The following is a 13696-nucleotide window of genomic DNA, read 5'->3' as shown; positions in this document are numbered from 1 at the left end:
ATGAAACATGAGAAAACCAGATTGATTGCACTTAAAGATACAGTTAGTCTTACTTGTGCTGCATTTCAGCCAAAAAGAGTCTTCACTTTATGTCTTATGTCATCAGTTGCTGAAGCGCACCCAGATCAGGGACACAGCACAGCAATGGTTAACTCATTGCATGCTTCCCTTCACATTAATTAAAAGTAGAAAGTCAAGTAGACTTTTTTCCTTTTTTTTTCGTATAAAACTAATAAGGGAGCATAAGAAAACAACCTGCAGTTATCATAGCTGGAATTTGACAGTGACATAGACCTTAACACTTCCTATTAAAAAGACGTAATCACACACACTTATGTTGTTTATACCAGCATATATTATATGCACCTGAAAAAAATACATTTTCTGCTACATTGCTTAGACAAGGTAAAGTAATTCTAAACTTTGCCTTAACCTCAGACAGAATCAGAACCTCATCATCCAAGCTGAGGACCATTTTTACTCATCTGACTTAGGTACGAAGAAAGTCTGTCTTAGTTGTTAAGTTCTACTGACACAAGGGAGCTGGTCCAGGCTCTGCATTTATTTATTTGATGAAAGAAACAAAAATACTACTGCAAAACGCCACACAATGTTAAAAGCACTGCAAAGTGATGACGAAAATAACATTAGAGGGAAAGATATAGGAGAAATATACCAAAAGAGGAACTTGCGTTAGAGTCATGACTTTAAAAGAATAAACCAGTTAAACGGGCATCTGTGCACAAGTAACAGGAGTGATTCAGCAGATTTCTACAGAGCAATGAAGTTTATCAGACAATGACGGAAGACTTTTGCAATAGATGCAGAACAGGAAACAAGTGCAATTAGTTCTACAGAGATTTTTCTCCCATGGTGTTAATGTAGGTCACATAGGATCTGGCTCTCATCTGACACTAGAACAGACCTCAGAGAGTCAGAACATAGTGTAATTTGAATTAAGAAATCAAGTTCACAAACATTTATTTCGTATACGTGGATTTAATGGACCCTTAACAAATGTTGTCCTGTTTTTGACACTGGTGAATGTGAGTGGTTCGATTTCGGAGGTGGGAATGCTAGCATCGTCCTCCCAGCAATACCTTGGCAATCCACTTCCATAGTGGCATATTGTTCCGCTGCTACCCTCCAATTGTCTGACCAAAGGGTGTTTGCTTGTTGAAGCAGCCCGATGTCTATAGAAATTAAAGACCAAAGCAAAGCTATCAAATTCCTCTATATTTTTTGTTGTGGTCAGTCGAAGTGCTTGTTTTGTACACGAGGAGAAAATCAAATTTCTCCTTTGTCATATAAACCAATGTTTTTTTTTGAAAAATATGGTAGAAGAAACCCACGGCTCTATAGTAATGAAAAAAACCACAGGCAGAAATAAAGCCACATGGCGATGAAGGACTTTGTGCAGGACAAGTAATGACCAGAAATGAAGGAGGAAATGTTAACTGAAAGACTATTATTTTTGTATTTTTCTGTATAGAAATACTCTCAGATTTTATCAAAATGCCACTTTTAATTACTATTTCTTACCTAGACAATACACTATAAAAATCTTTACAACAATTAATTACTTACTTTCTGGATACTTGTATCCTCAGTAAGGTACCTGAGCCTCAGATCAGAGCTCTCTCAACAGTATTACAGTCATAGCATGCTTATTAAGGAGACCTTGTATTTCCAAGCAATCACCTTAGAAGCTTCACTACAAGAAAAGAATGTGCAAGAAGACTTGGTAAGATTAGTGTGCACAAGCAATGCCATGCATTAGGTATGCAGCAGAAGAAACCCAACTTGCATGTCAAGTGTGAGACAAACTGTGACAGCAATGCAAATCCATCCTCCACTTACAGTCCTTGTATACTCACTGCAGGTCTATCTGGTAACCACGTAAACAGTAGGTCTTGAAACTCCACTGGTGTGACCTAAACTCCTATGTAAAATGGCAGCAGGCAACACTGTCTGTGTATGAGGCTAAATTATGGATAATGGTTGGGTTTTGTCCCTGTGGATTTTTCATTCAAATCTTTTTTCCAGTTATAATAAAAAGGGATTTTTTTACACATAATTACTATCAATCATAAAATAGTTTTTAAAGCTTCAGGACACTAAATATGCAGGAAAACAAAAAAGAATTACAATGTAAAATCTGTTACATACCCTTCTGCCCTCCACGCAGCGCTGGAGCTCAGGCTTGGCTAGCACAGAGTGTCTGCAGCCGTGGGGCTGCCATGTTATTTCTCTCCAGTCGCAGGTCCTGTTGTCAGAGCAGCTGAGGCAAGGGACAATCCACTGCCCTGGAAAAGAGCAACGGGAGGTCAGCATCTCCTCTGTATTTTTGTGAGTAGCTTTATTATGCAGAAAGCAAGATATTTTTGAGTATTTTGCAGTGGGAGTTTTCCATAAATTAAATGCCCCCCAACCCATTAAAGAGACTATCTCCTTCCTCTGTGTTATGTCTTTTTGTTTAGCTAGGGTGGGAGTTTTTCCTTTCCTTGAAAGAGCTGCGAATACTCAAATTTGAGAGAAGTTTGTGGGTTCATTTCTCTGTTCATGTTGCCTTTCTTGTAGCAGCTTGTCCTTTCTCCACAGGTGGGATATGAGAAAGGGAAAGGGGGTGAGGAGACTGAAAGCAAAAAGAAAATACGTTCAGAAGTATCTAGAAACAAGGTTCATTCTGATCTACAATGAAACATCTAAAAGTTCCGTGGCTGGTCGAAGCTGGACTTAGAGAGCCCCTTGATAGAAAAATGAAGCAAGAGAGAGGATGACTTTCCCTCAAAAATAATATTTTCTTTATTTTCTGAAAATTCAGAGTACTGTCCCAGACTACACACATACATTTCAGAAGATGAAAGCAAGGTGAGATGAATAACCTATGTGACTTATTACAGCCTGATCCCTATTTTCAAATTATTTTTGCAGAATAGGAGCATAAAATGAGATTACCAAAAGTCAGTGGGGTTTAGGCATCTCTTGCCTAAGGTTGAAAGTTTCTGTTGTTTTGGTTTTCTAAAGCTGTTCATTTCCAAAATCCTACTGGAAGTCTGAGGGATTTGACTTCTGAAGGAAGACAGAAAACTTTTGAGCTGCCTTTATATTCAGATCAACTCAAGAAACACTTTTTCTAGCCCAAAGAAGAGAGCCTTTCTGACAGTGTCTCCCAGTGTCTATGTAGCTCTGCCAGCAAAACCTGCTTTTGCTCAGATTAAGGGCATTACACAAGGAAGAGGGCAGAAGCTCCCAGGTCCTTGTGTCTAATGCTATCAGGCCTTGCTAGCACAGCCAGGTTTCTCACCACAGCCCAGCAAACCGCTCCAAAAGCAAATGTTTACAGAGTAGACCTGGCCTTAGAGTTTGTGACTGTGACTGCTACCAGACAGCAGCTCCGCAGCCAGCTGGGTGTGCTTTGCTGTGGGTGATAGATTGCTGCTACACAAGAAGACACAGCAAAAACCCAAGGCTGCTGCCTATCGACATTTGTCAGACCAAGGACAAGAGTGGGAGGCTGAGTGAGGCAACACTGCAGGATCCCAGTGGCCTTGGAAGGGTCAGCTGCTACCTCAGGAGCAGGGCAATTTCCAGGCAGGCAGCCTGAGCTTGTGCTGAGCAAAAGCCCCAAGCAAACATGCATTGGTAAGTAGCAGGGTGAGTTGTCTTAGCAGATAAAAGAGTCTTCTAAATAAAAGCACAAAGATCTGTTTGTATGGGAGCCTGTACATGTACATCTGGTACACAGTTCAGCATGGAGGAAGGAGGGGATGGAAGGATGCTTGGGACCATGATGGTAGGGTGCAAGCGGGGAGATGGAGTTGCCCAGCAGTCCTTGCTCGGAAGAGTTTCAAACTTTCATTGTCTGTGTCCTAATCACCTAGCTGTTGTTCTTTAAGGACCACATTCCCCACTCTTCTTACCAGCTGAGGACTGCTTTAAAGGTCAACATTCATTAGGCCAGAAAAATAGCATGATTGTAACCTGTTAATTTTGGGGGAAGAAGAGAGACCTGAACTTTAGTCCCTGGGCCAGATCCTATGTAGACTTTACCTAGGGGTTAAAGTGAGTCTTTATCCAAAGGTATGAAGTGGATAACCAGGTTCTGGAGCAGGGAGAGGTCTTCCGGTTAAATATCCTGCTCAGCTGGGAAACCGAGGGTTGAATTTAGACAGTTCCTGCTTTTTGCTGGCTGTTGGAATCCCTTCCTCACGTTGGCCCATCCATGGCTTTGAGGTCTCCCTCTCCAGGCTGTGGCCTCCTGGCCACCACTGGGGCCAGGTGTGCTTTCATAGAGTCATAGAATTCTTTGGATTGGAAGGGACTGTTAGAGATCATCTAGCCCAACCCCGATGTCCATGCTTTGACACTCCAAGATTTCTGTAGCCACTTGTGGACCTTGCCCTTAGCTCCCTCTGCACCCCCTTTGCAATCCATGGCTACTGGGTCATTCCCAGCTTCATAGCAGTTGCATGAAAAGACTAAAAATTGCGAGGTCTCATATAGCACAGCAATAGGTGTCATGTGAACACCTTTCACTGCTTTGTGCCTTTTGAGTAATAGAGCAGTGACATAATGGTTTGCTGGGCTAAGGTCTGGAGTCAGAGACTACCACTACTGTAGAGTTCTTCATAAATTATCTGAAAGTTGGTTTGGGCAGTGGTTTATATTTAAAAATGATGGGAAAACGTGGAATTCTTTTCCTGTCATTGTAATTTTCTTTAAAACTGAATACGTAAAAGTTCTGGCAACGTCTACAACATCTGAGATTCCTCACTTTATGGAATTTTCTTCTTAACATCCCATACATTTATGAGCTGATCTGGTTTTAGGTAATAAACTAGAAAAGTAGAACTATATAAAATGAATATTGAGGAGCTGAAACATCTGAACAATAAAAGTTTAATCTTTGGTAACTGAAAGTGATAAGTACCTTTTGAAAAGCTTCATTCAAATGGTTTGTTTGATTTATATTCAATAGCTCTCTAGGTACATTATGAAAAAATAGATACATTTTTGGTGTATGTTAAAGGTTACTGGCAAATGTAAAAAAATACGACAGTGAGAATATATGGAGATAAACTCATGTGTGTAGGAAGCACTGACATTCAATGCTAACAGAACAGTTGCAGTTTTTATCTTTACACAGATTTTGAAATGATGTATGTAAATTTCTGCATTTTTAATGCAATCATTATGAACCTTTCCTATTTCATTTCACAGCAGTTAGTCAATGCATTCTTAATCTTCAAAAATAAGATTGTGTTAAAAGATAAAATGAATCTCATATATAATTGAAGATGACAATTAACAGTGAAAAATTGCAAAACATCAATATTTGTTTGGAAATAAACCTTATTTTCAATCACAATTGTAAGCTGTTTTTTCCCCGTTTATGTAAGGTAGCAGCAGACAATGTAGCTTTCAGCACCATTTTAATCAGCCTGAGTTTTGTAGTGCTTCAGCTAAAAGAGTTAGCATTGGTTCTACCAGGCAAGGGAAAGTTTACCTACAATTCAATGAAAGAGAAAGCTGCGGTTATTTAATTCACAAATTAAAAACTGGTAAAAACAAAGTTTTATGAAAGCCTGTAAGTAGGAGGTTTCCACAGGAAGTGTGAAGGTAAACTGGATTTTTGGCCCATTAGGGCAGTCTATCAGTTGCATACATAAATCTTCTGCTTAAGATAGGACATGAAATATTGCCAGTACTCCCAAAAATTGATCTCTTAAAATGGCATGAAAAGAAATCTACTTTTAAAATAATGCATTAGCACTGTATCTTGTATTTAAAACATATTAGCCTAAAGTTAAAAGTTTTAACCAATAAAGGTTGTACACTTCATATGACAGTTTTGTTTCTTCTCTTGGCCTTTTTTATTTTTATTCAACCTTTCCCATTGTCATAGCCATGAACACACATATTTTGCTTTCAAGACCAAAAACAAAGTTTTTCTATAGTGCCGAAAAATTATCCATAAAAAAAGAAAAAGCATTCTAAACTGACAACTCAGAATTTAAATCTTTAACCTAAACTGATGCTAAAGGTAGTTTGTTTATTTATGAATATTTTACTTTTACATTTGTTGTCTATTTAGCACCCTAAGACTTTGAAAAAACTTGTTCTCCATGAACAGGCAGTAGAACTACTTTTTTTCTTTTGTTTTTAGCTGCATTTATGAAAAAAAAGCAAAATTATTTTTAAAAGGACATAATTTTGATGCTACAGAATAAATGGCGTTAGGCCTACAGACTTTTGTCCAAAGTGAAATTTGCTCCTTGTTACCAAAGGAGACACTCACTTGGTTAAACATCAGTTTATGTTTCTGCTGGACCAAATCCAGATAGCTGCTGAATCCAAAGACAGAGCTCATACAGAACTACATTAAACTAGACACAGTTGTAGAAAGTTGGACACAACTAAACCACGCATGTCATAGCAGCGAGGCAGAACATTAGAAGTGAAGCTGTGATCTCTTACCCACAAGATTTTGTAATTGTCTGCAAACCAAATTTCCACAGACTGCAGCAACTCAATTCACCTGCAGGAATTTAGCACTGCTTGGGGTTCTCATGGTCTTTATCAATTGTCTTTCTCTCTGAGGAGCCAAACACACAATTAGTGCTTGCTGACTTCTGTATTATTGATAATACAGCAATACTGAAGAAAAAGCTAATTTTCTTAGCCTGGTTCAAACTCCTTTGAATCAAAGAGGATTTTCTGAAGGAAAAAATATTTTTGTTCCTATAGAAATTCCAATTTCATTCTGTGATCCAAATAAGATGGAAAGAGAGAAATTTCTCTTGTTGAATATTCCAATTAGTATTTATTGGTTAAAAAAGAAAAAGAGAGAGAGAGAAAGAAATGGTGTAAGTTAAATGCATATTTGATAAGATGCTGAGCTTCCTCCAAAGAATAGTGCCATGGTGACTAGGACAGGAGGTGGGCAGTCCTGCCATTGGTTAGACCCTAAATTACTGTCTCTGTACTGCACCAAAAGACTAGAAGTGAGGCATGAAATCCTGGTTGTATGGAACTGCAAAGCAGACTTCTAAGCTTTACCATTAAATTCAGAGGAACTAAGACTTCATTCTCTGTCTCTGCCTCAGCCTCTACCTATGTCTGTCCAAACAAGCTTTTGCCAGCATAGATACATTTTTCTGAGCTAATACCTTGGTACCCCTATACAACTGAGCTGTTCTCCGGTGTAAGAACAATGTACAATGCTGACTCACTTCCACAGAAGTTCTGAATTCTCTTCTGACAGGAAACAGGACATTGCTTGGCTTCTCTGAAAAATTAACTTATTTAAATAAAGGAAATGTTGCTGCCTTAGCTGGGAATTTGTAATTGCTCCCATATGCATTCACTGCTGGGACTGGGCTATCATTCAGTTGTTACAAATTTGGAATGATTTTCCACAAAAAGCCATGCTTTCCAGTTCCAGTTGGAAGTTATGACGTACATCAAAACTACGTGGCCACTTGTCAGATACTGGAAACCCCAGCTCTAGGCTCATTAGACACCGCTTGGCAATCTTCGCTTTGTAAGCAGAAATTATTCTTCCCTGTTTAATATACTCGTCCTTTGAGACTACATCTCCAAAAGTTTATTTCTATTTTAAATGTGTATATTATTCACAGTAAGGCTGTAAAAGATATAATATATTCAGCTTCACTTAGGTAGATGCAGTATTCAAAAGAAGTGTGTTATGTATCAGGAGAAACAGATTGCCTGCCCCAGAAGGAGTTTTCTGTGGATTTGGTTTGGGCTTCCCAGTCAGGAACTTCATGTCCTGATATAGTAGTGTAGGATAGGTTGTGCTTCTTTATGATTCACAACTTGCTGTGTGATTAAAATACGCTGCTATGTACAACAGTGTCTCCTTTGTTCCTTTCACATAACACAAAATTAATATACACCTGTTTCACACGAAGTGATGCATTCAGGCAGTTCCCACACTCCTTTTACTTTGCATTGATTATTCCATGAGTTTGTGCAAATTTACTGCTGTGAAAAGCTGCTCCTATCTACAGCAAAATAAAAAATGCTGTTGTGTTAGCGGACTGTACAGGAGTGTTGCGTTATTTTTCATTTGTCTAATAAAGAATTGAAAAAAATTACTTACTGTCTAATCCAGCAACAATTTAAGCTATGAATAAGACTGCATACCTGAGTAGTCCTGAAGATTACTGAGATCTGTTAAAGTACATTTGCATAAATCTTCCTTCAGCTGCGACCTAAACATGAGTACCTGTCTGACAATCTCTGCCTGTCTGGGTTCTCGCTAAACCAATGAGGTGTCTTGATTGTATTGGTTATTGTCTAATGTTTGGTTTGTCCAGCTTGGTTTTTAAGGTATCAACATATGTAAAAGCACATACTTTACTGTTTGAAATTGTAAATTATTTTTGTGTTTCCAATATAGAAGAGGAAATATAAAATTAAAATGGATCAAAAGGTTGTGTTCTTCTTCTAAAGCTATTTTTTTATTTTGAGTAGATAGTCCTTTCCATTCAGAATAAAATATTTTTACTTTAAATGGTTTTGATGGAAATATTTCATTGCATTTTACAGGTTACATGGCAATAACACAAGCAGTGGTGCATCACTGATCAGAAACTTATTAAAAAAAATTGCCACAAGCTAATTAACTTGATTTTAAAAATCTGTACCTATTACAAGTGATTTGTTAAATTCATTGTGCTTAAGTTAGTGCGTGTCCATGGACAAGAGGAAACTTTTTTTTCCATTTCTACTTGGATGAGGCGCATGCATTAATTTTCAAAAGAAAGAGAATAAAGTACAAACCTTGTGTGTCTCCAGCTTCACAGGTCTTAAACACTGTCTGTGAAATTGCTGAGAGGTATTCATGAGACAGAGGCTGCAAGCCACAGGACTCTTCCGGACGAATTCGAGAACCGCAGTCCTGAATTAACATGAAATCTGTGAAAATTACAGCACTGTACCCATTACCCATCCATACGACTTTGAAATCCTCTTCAAGGACGTTTAAAGAAGAAAGAAGTTACTTGGGGTTGGTTCTGCAATTCGTTCATTCATTGCTCTTCAATATATATTTTTAATATGAAATCTAGAACCTTTTTATATTCAGACAATGGTTTTGTAATAAACTATCCCAATCCACAATAAATGTACAAGATATTATATTTGATAAAGATATAGAAATATCAGTTAAGGCAAACATTTATAATACTCATGTAATGTCATGTTGTCTCTATTTATCTTACAATCTCTATCTATTTGCCCTTAGCAATTTTGTATGCATATCTGCAGTTATATGGAATACATTTCTGTCATGAGCTGCCCCAAATTATATTTAGGAGATACAGGTGCACAAAGAAAGAAAAAAATCAGGAAAAAAGAAAAAAAAAATAAATGTAAAATGTTTGAGCTAGTAGAGGGGTTACAAAAACTTATTAGGGGCACTGAAGGAAAGGGTTTAATACAAATATAATCTTCTAACTGGGTCCTCGTGTGAGAAGTATCCCACAGTAAACCTGAGACACTACCATAAGGGTAACACAAATATTTATGTTTAAAGACATTGACCTTTTAATTAATTTACTCCATAGAAAAGAATCTGACATTTTTTCATGTTCTAGTTACAGAAGAGTTCACTAAGACTCACAGTTAACACAGAAATATTCTATCTATGTTTATGCTTGGATACAGAAATACAGACTCATTATTAAATCAACAGAATGTAGTGAAGAGCTAGAGATTGCTAATGCAATGGCACACACTGTAAACACATTTCATAAGGAGCTGAGTTTCTCACATTTTGACCATTTCTGATAAATTTTATAGGTATTAGCAGAAACATATATGAGAATTAATGCCAGATGCCTAAAAACTTAGCAGTAACAACTTGGAATGTGAATCAAATAATTTGAAATTAACTTTCTTAAAATTTGCAAGTGAAAAGTGCTACTGGCTTTTACAAAACTTGAACATTATTCTGTGTGGAAGGTCAGGGGTACCAGCAGCTCCCCAGAATTTCAGATGAAATAGCCAGATAAATAATGATTCCCTAACACAAGTTGTAGAACATCTGGATTCTTACATTAATGGACTACATTAACCCTGTGCCTTACAGTTACAATGTTTAAGCATCCACTGACATGACATAAATGACATCACAGAACTTGTGACACTGGGCAATTGTTTGGGTGATTTTAGACACCTACAGCATATAAGGCTGCATGAGTTGCTTATTCTAGTTTTCCTTGATAGATTCTGCAGAGAAATAGCATTCCTAGGACACACGTTTTTATCAGTTTTAGGTGTGCACTTCAGGATAAAATGAATCATGTGCTAAAAATGCCCTTCTCCCTCAACTGCAAAAAGAACTTAGATCACTTCAGAGACGTATATCTACATTAGTCCAGATGAATCTCTCTTCAAATTACTGTGTGAAAATACTCATCTTTCATACTGCATTGCCCAAACCAATGTTATTGTTAGTTGTTTTATCAGAAGATAGGAGTATTCTGGGGTCACTGTTCTCTTAAAAAATAGTGTCTACTATCTTGTATTTCATTGTCTCACCCTCATTTCTGTAATATGATAAGCTTACCAGAACATGATGAGGGTTTTTTTCACCAAAACCGAAAAGCTATAAAAATGAGCCTTAAAATAGTGAAAAAGATCATTTTATGACAAAGGGGAAAATATTATGAAAATTTAACCATGACAATCATTACTTATGTGCTTTTATTTTTAAACATTGTATGAAAAATGCAGTTGTGTCCCTTTCTGGCTAAATGGAATATTTGTCGTGGTAATGTTCGATAATTCAAATTTTGCCTTTTTAAAGAATTGCATATGCTTTGTACTACCATTTAATTACAAAAAAACCTACACAAATGGAAACACACTTTTACTGGATTGTGTTCATTTCAAGAAGGAGTATTCTTCAACCTGAAAAGAATAATAAGATGTAATTTCTCCAAAAAGAAAAAAAATATTCCACTGGTCTTTTCTTCAATGAAGTATGATGATTTCTATTTTTATTTTCTAAAATGGTATTAAAATTAATTTGGCAACTGTCATGTAATATCATTCAAAGTTTGCGTGAAATTAAGCGACATCCAGGATGTTGTGCCCAAATTGGACCAATGAGCAAATGACAATTATGTCCTAATATTGTCAAGGTGAAACTTGACAGTAGGATGTGTGCCACTGATATAGATGGAGATATGAATCTGTACTGGATTTTAGTAAATACTGATGTCTCTTGATTATGCAATCAAAAAACAAAGCAGAATAATTGAAGAGTTGTCTCACAATTATTCTGATCTCATTAAATTCCACGGTGGGGGAAAAAAAAAAACAAACCAAAAAAATCTTCCCACTGACTTGAAAGGGTTAAGGACATTGTTGTGCACAAAAAAGTCAGAGAAATGGTCAATACATGTGGGCTCTTTTGTAAAGTTGTCCTCTTCTCTGCTTAATGCTCTACAACTAGGGAAAGCTGTTATGACAAAATAAATGGCGTGGTATCTTCTAGCACTCAACTGCGATGTTGTCTTGGAGCCTCTGGGTCTGAACACACTGTACAGCTATTTGACAGTATCACTTCAACTAACAGTAACATCAGAAAGCTCCTACCTTGCAGTAAAACAATTTGCACAGGACTTCACAAGAAAGTCTGAAATTCCTGAATGTGCTGCCACTGCTCTCAACATAGTGCCATGAAATAACTTAGCAGGGATTTTCTTGTTCGTACCTCTGCCCAGGGTATGAGTTTAAACAAACAAAAATTAATTTAAATTGCATTCCTTGGACAATATGATTAACAACAGTTTCATGTGGCTGCTTTATTACTAACCACAATCAATACACCAGTCAAACTGTGTCACTGATTCCCTTTGGCGTTATTGTGCTTTCAAAGTATGCAAATAATGAATTTTAAAGGCCACTTCTTGTGTTGAATATATAATTCACTTCTAAAACTACAGGGTCATGAGATATTGTGAATCACTGAGCAAGCCTTCTTTGTTTCATCCTCACTTTTAAGGGAGACCAATCCTTTATCGTCATTGCTATATTCAATATAAAATACAAAATGAATCTGTGGCAGCCACAGATTTACCACAGGTCCACCAATGTACACCACATTAAGGGCTTTTCTAATTGTCTGCAGGTTTTTTTAAAGCTTTCTTTGGGTGCTGCAGTGACATGAGAACCTGCTTGACTCGCCCAAAGACGAAACATCTTGTGATCTTAAGTATGTTTACAGAAGATCACTCATGGCAAAGATGAGGGCCAGACATGTAAACTTAGATGATAGCTCTTGCTCTGTGTCTGTTCTCCCTGTAAATCTTCATTTTTAGAAGGCAGACATAAACAGGCTCTTGAAATGTCTGGACTAGGATCAAAAGAAAAATTCCACAGCATTACGTACTTCAGTACACAGTTAGAATCTACTCTGTATAAGGCAGCTTTGGCATTTTACTAGTAAACTTTATTTAATCTTTACAGAATATTTTCTGGGCACTAGCAAATAAAAGAGGAAAAAATCTTTCCTCGTACACCTAGATAGATTTCAGTCAACGGCAGTTGATGCTTAGAGAGTGAGCATTTCTGGAGTTCATCTGCTTTGTGAAATGAGAATTGTTTCTGTTCAGAGCACACTACAGTGAACTTGATTCTTCATAAATGAAATAAGTTTTAACATTTCTGGAGAGATTTGAGCCTGCTACTCTACAGTTTTTTACTGTTTTCTCAAATTATTAATTTGGACCTATTAATGCATATATTGTTTCATTTATTTATAGCCTAGGTGCCTGATTTAATAAGAATTTTGTTTAGCTCATCTTTCAATAAATGCACTGTATTTCCTCTCAGTTACACACTTATGCACATGCATGTACATAGTTTCATTCAGGTGTACATAAATATTAAAAAATAATACCAGCTTTAAGATCATATATATGTTTATCATAAAAACTCATTTTGAATAGGGACAAACTGTCTGTCTGTGTTCATTTGAATGGTCAGTGATCCAGCAGCGACAAGGTGCCACATTACAAAACACAAAGTTGGTTTTAACATCTGCAGCTTCTGCTACCTGTCAGCTCAAAAAGGCATTTAAAACAGGAAGGCAGGATTTTCAGAATTTTTCTGGGATAGCCCAACCCTGTCCATTCAAAGCTGTTGCTAAAGCTATCATTTTTAGTAGAAGTAGACTTCTGTTAATGAATTGAATGCTTTGGAAACTCCCACCCAGCATGCCTGTGTCTAGGCTCTACTCTCAGCTTTCTCAGTAAGATTCCTTTTTGCATTTGTATAAAACCCCCTAGCAATCCATGAGAATGGTGGGCTGGACACGGAAAAACAGGCAATTTCTGCTTAGGTGCTCATGCCTGAGATTGCACCCAGACGAAACCACTGAAGACTACTCCTACCAGACTAATAAAGGATCAGCTTATCAGAAAGTTTTAAACTAAAAAAGTGAAATATAACTAAGCTCACAGAAATTCATTTTAGCATTCTGTAGCCAAAATGCTGCATCTTTTTAACAGCCAGAGTCCACACGAGTCTGGAACTAATGGATGAGACAAACCTCATTCACTAGTTCTTGGCAAAGAAGGGAGGAGACCTCTCCATCCGTCGAGCTCTGACCCTGCAGTCCTTCGGCCAACGCTGCCCAGCAGCCCAGCAGGTCAGC

The 13696-nt window shown here is 37.3% G+C and overlaps 1 protein-coding gene across 4 annotated transcripts in view; it reads right to left on the bottom strand.

Moving 5' to 3' along the window:
• CPED1 (cadherin like and PC-esterase domain containing 1) overlaps positions 1-13696 on the bottom strand; it is a 154480-nt gene that overhangs the window by 18004 nt on the left and 122780 nt on the right. For all 4 annotated transcript variants that reach the window (XR_012764935.1, XM_075429332.1, XM_075429331.1 and 1 more), the window contains exons 17-18: positions 8812-8929; positions 2170-2306 (exon numbers count right to left, since the gene is read on the bottom strand). Coding sequence is in view for 3 of the 4 variants with exons in the window: in XM_075429332.1 (XP_075285447.1) it covers positions 2170-2306; positions 8812-8929 (255 nt within the window). In the remaining variant the exon portion in view is untranslated. The remainder of the gene's footprint in view (positions 1-2169; positions 2307-8811; positions 8930-13696) is intronic.

Source organism: Opisthocomus hoazin, chromosome 8, assembly GCF_030867145.1.
Source record: "Opisthocomus hoazin isolate bOpiHoa1 chromosome 8, bOpiHoa1.hap1, whole genome shotgun sequence".
Classification (NCBI taxonomy): domain Eukaryota; kingdom Metazoa; phylum Chordata; class Aves; order Opisthocomiformes; family Opisthocomidae; genus Opisthocomus; species Opisthocomus hoazin.
This window is presented reverse-complemented; position numbering and strand designations above follow the sequence as displayed.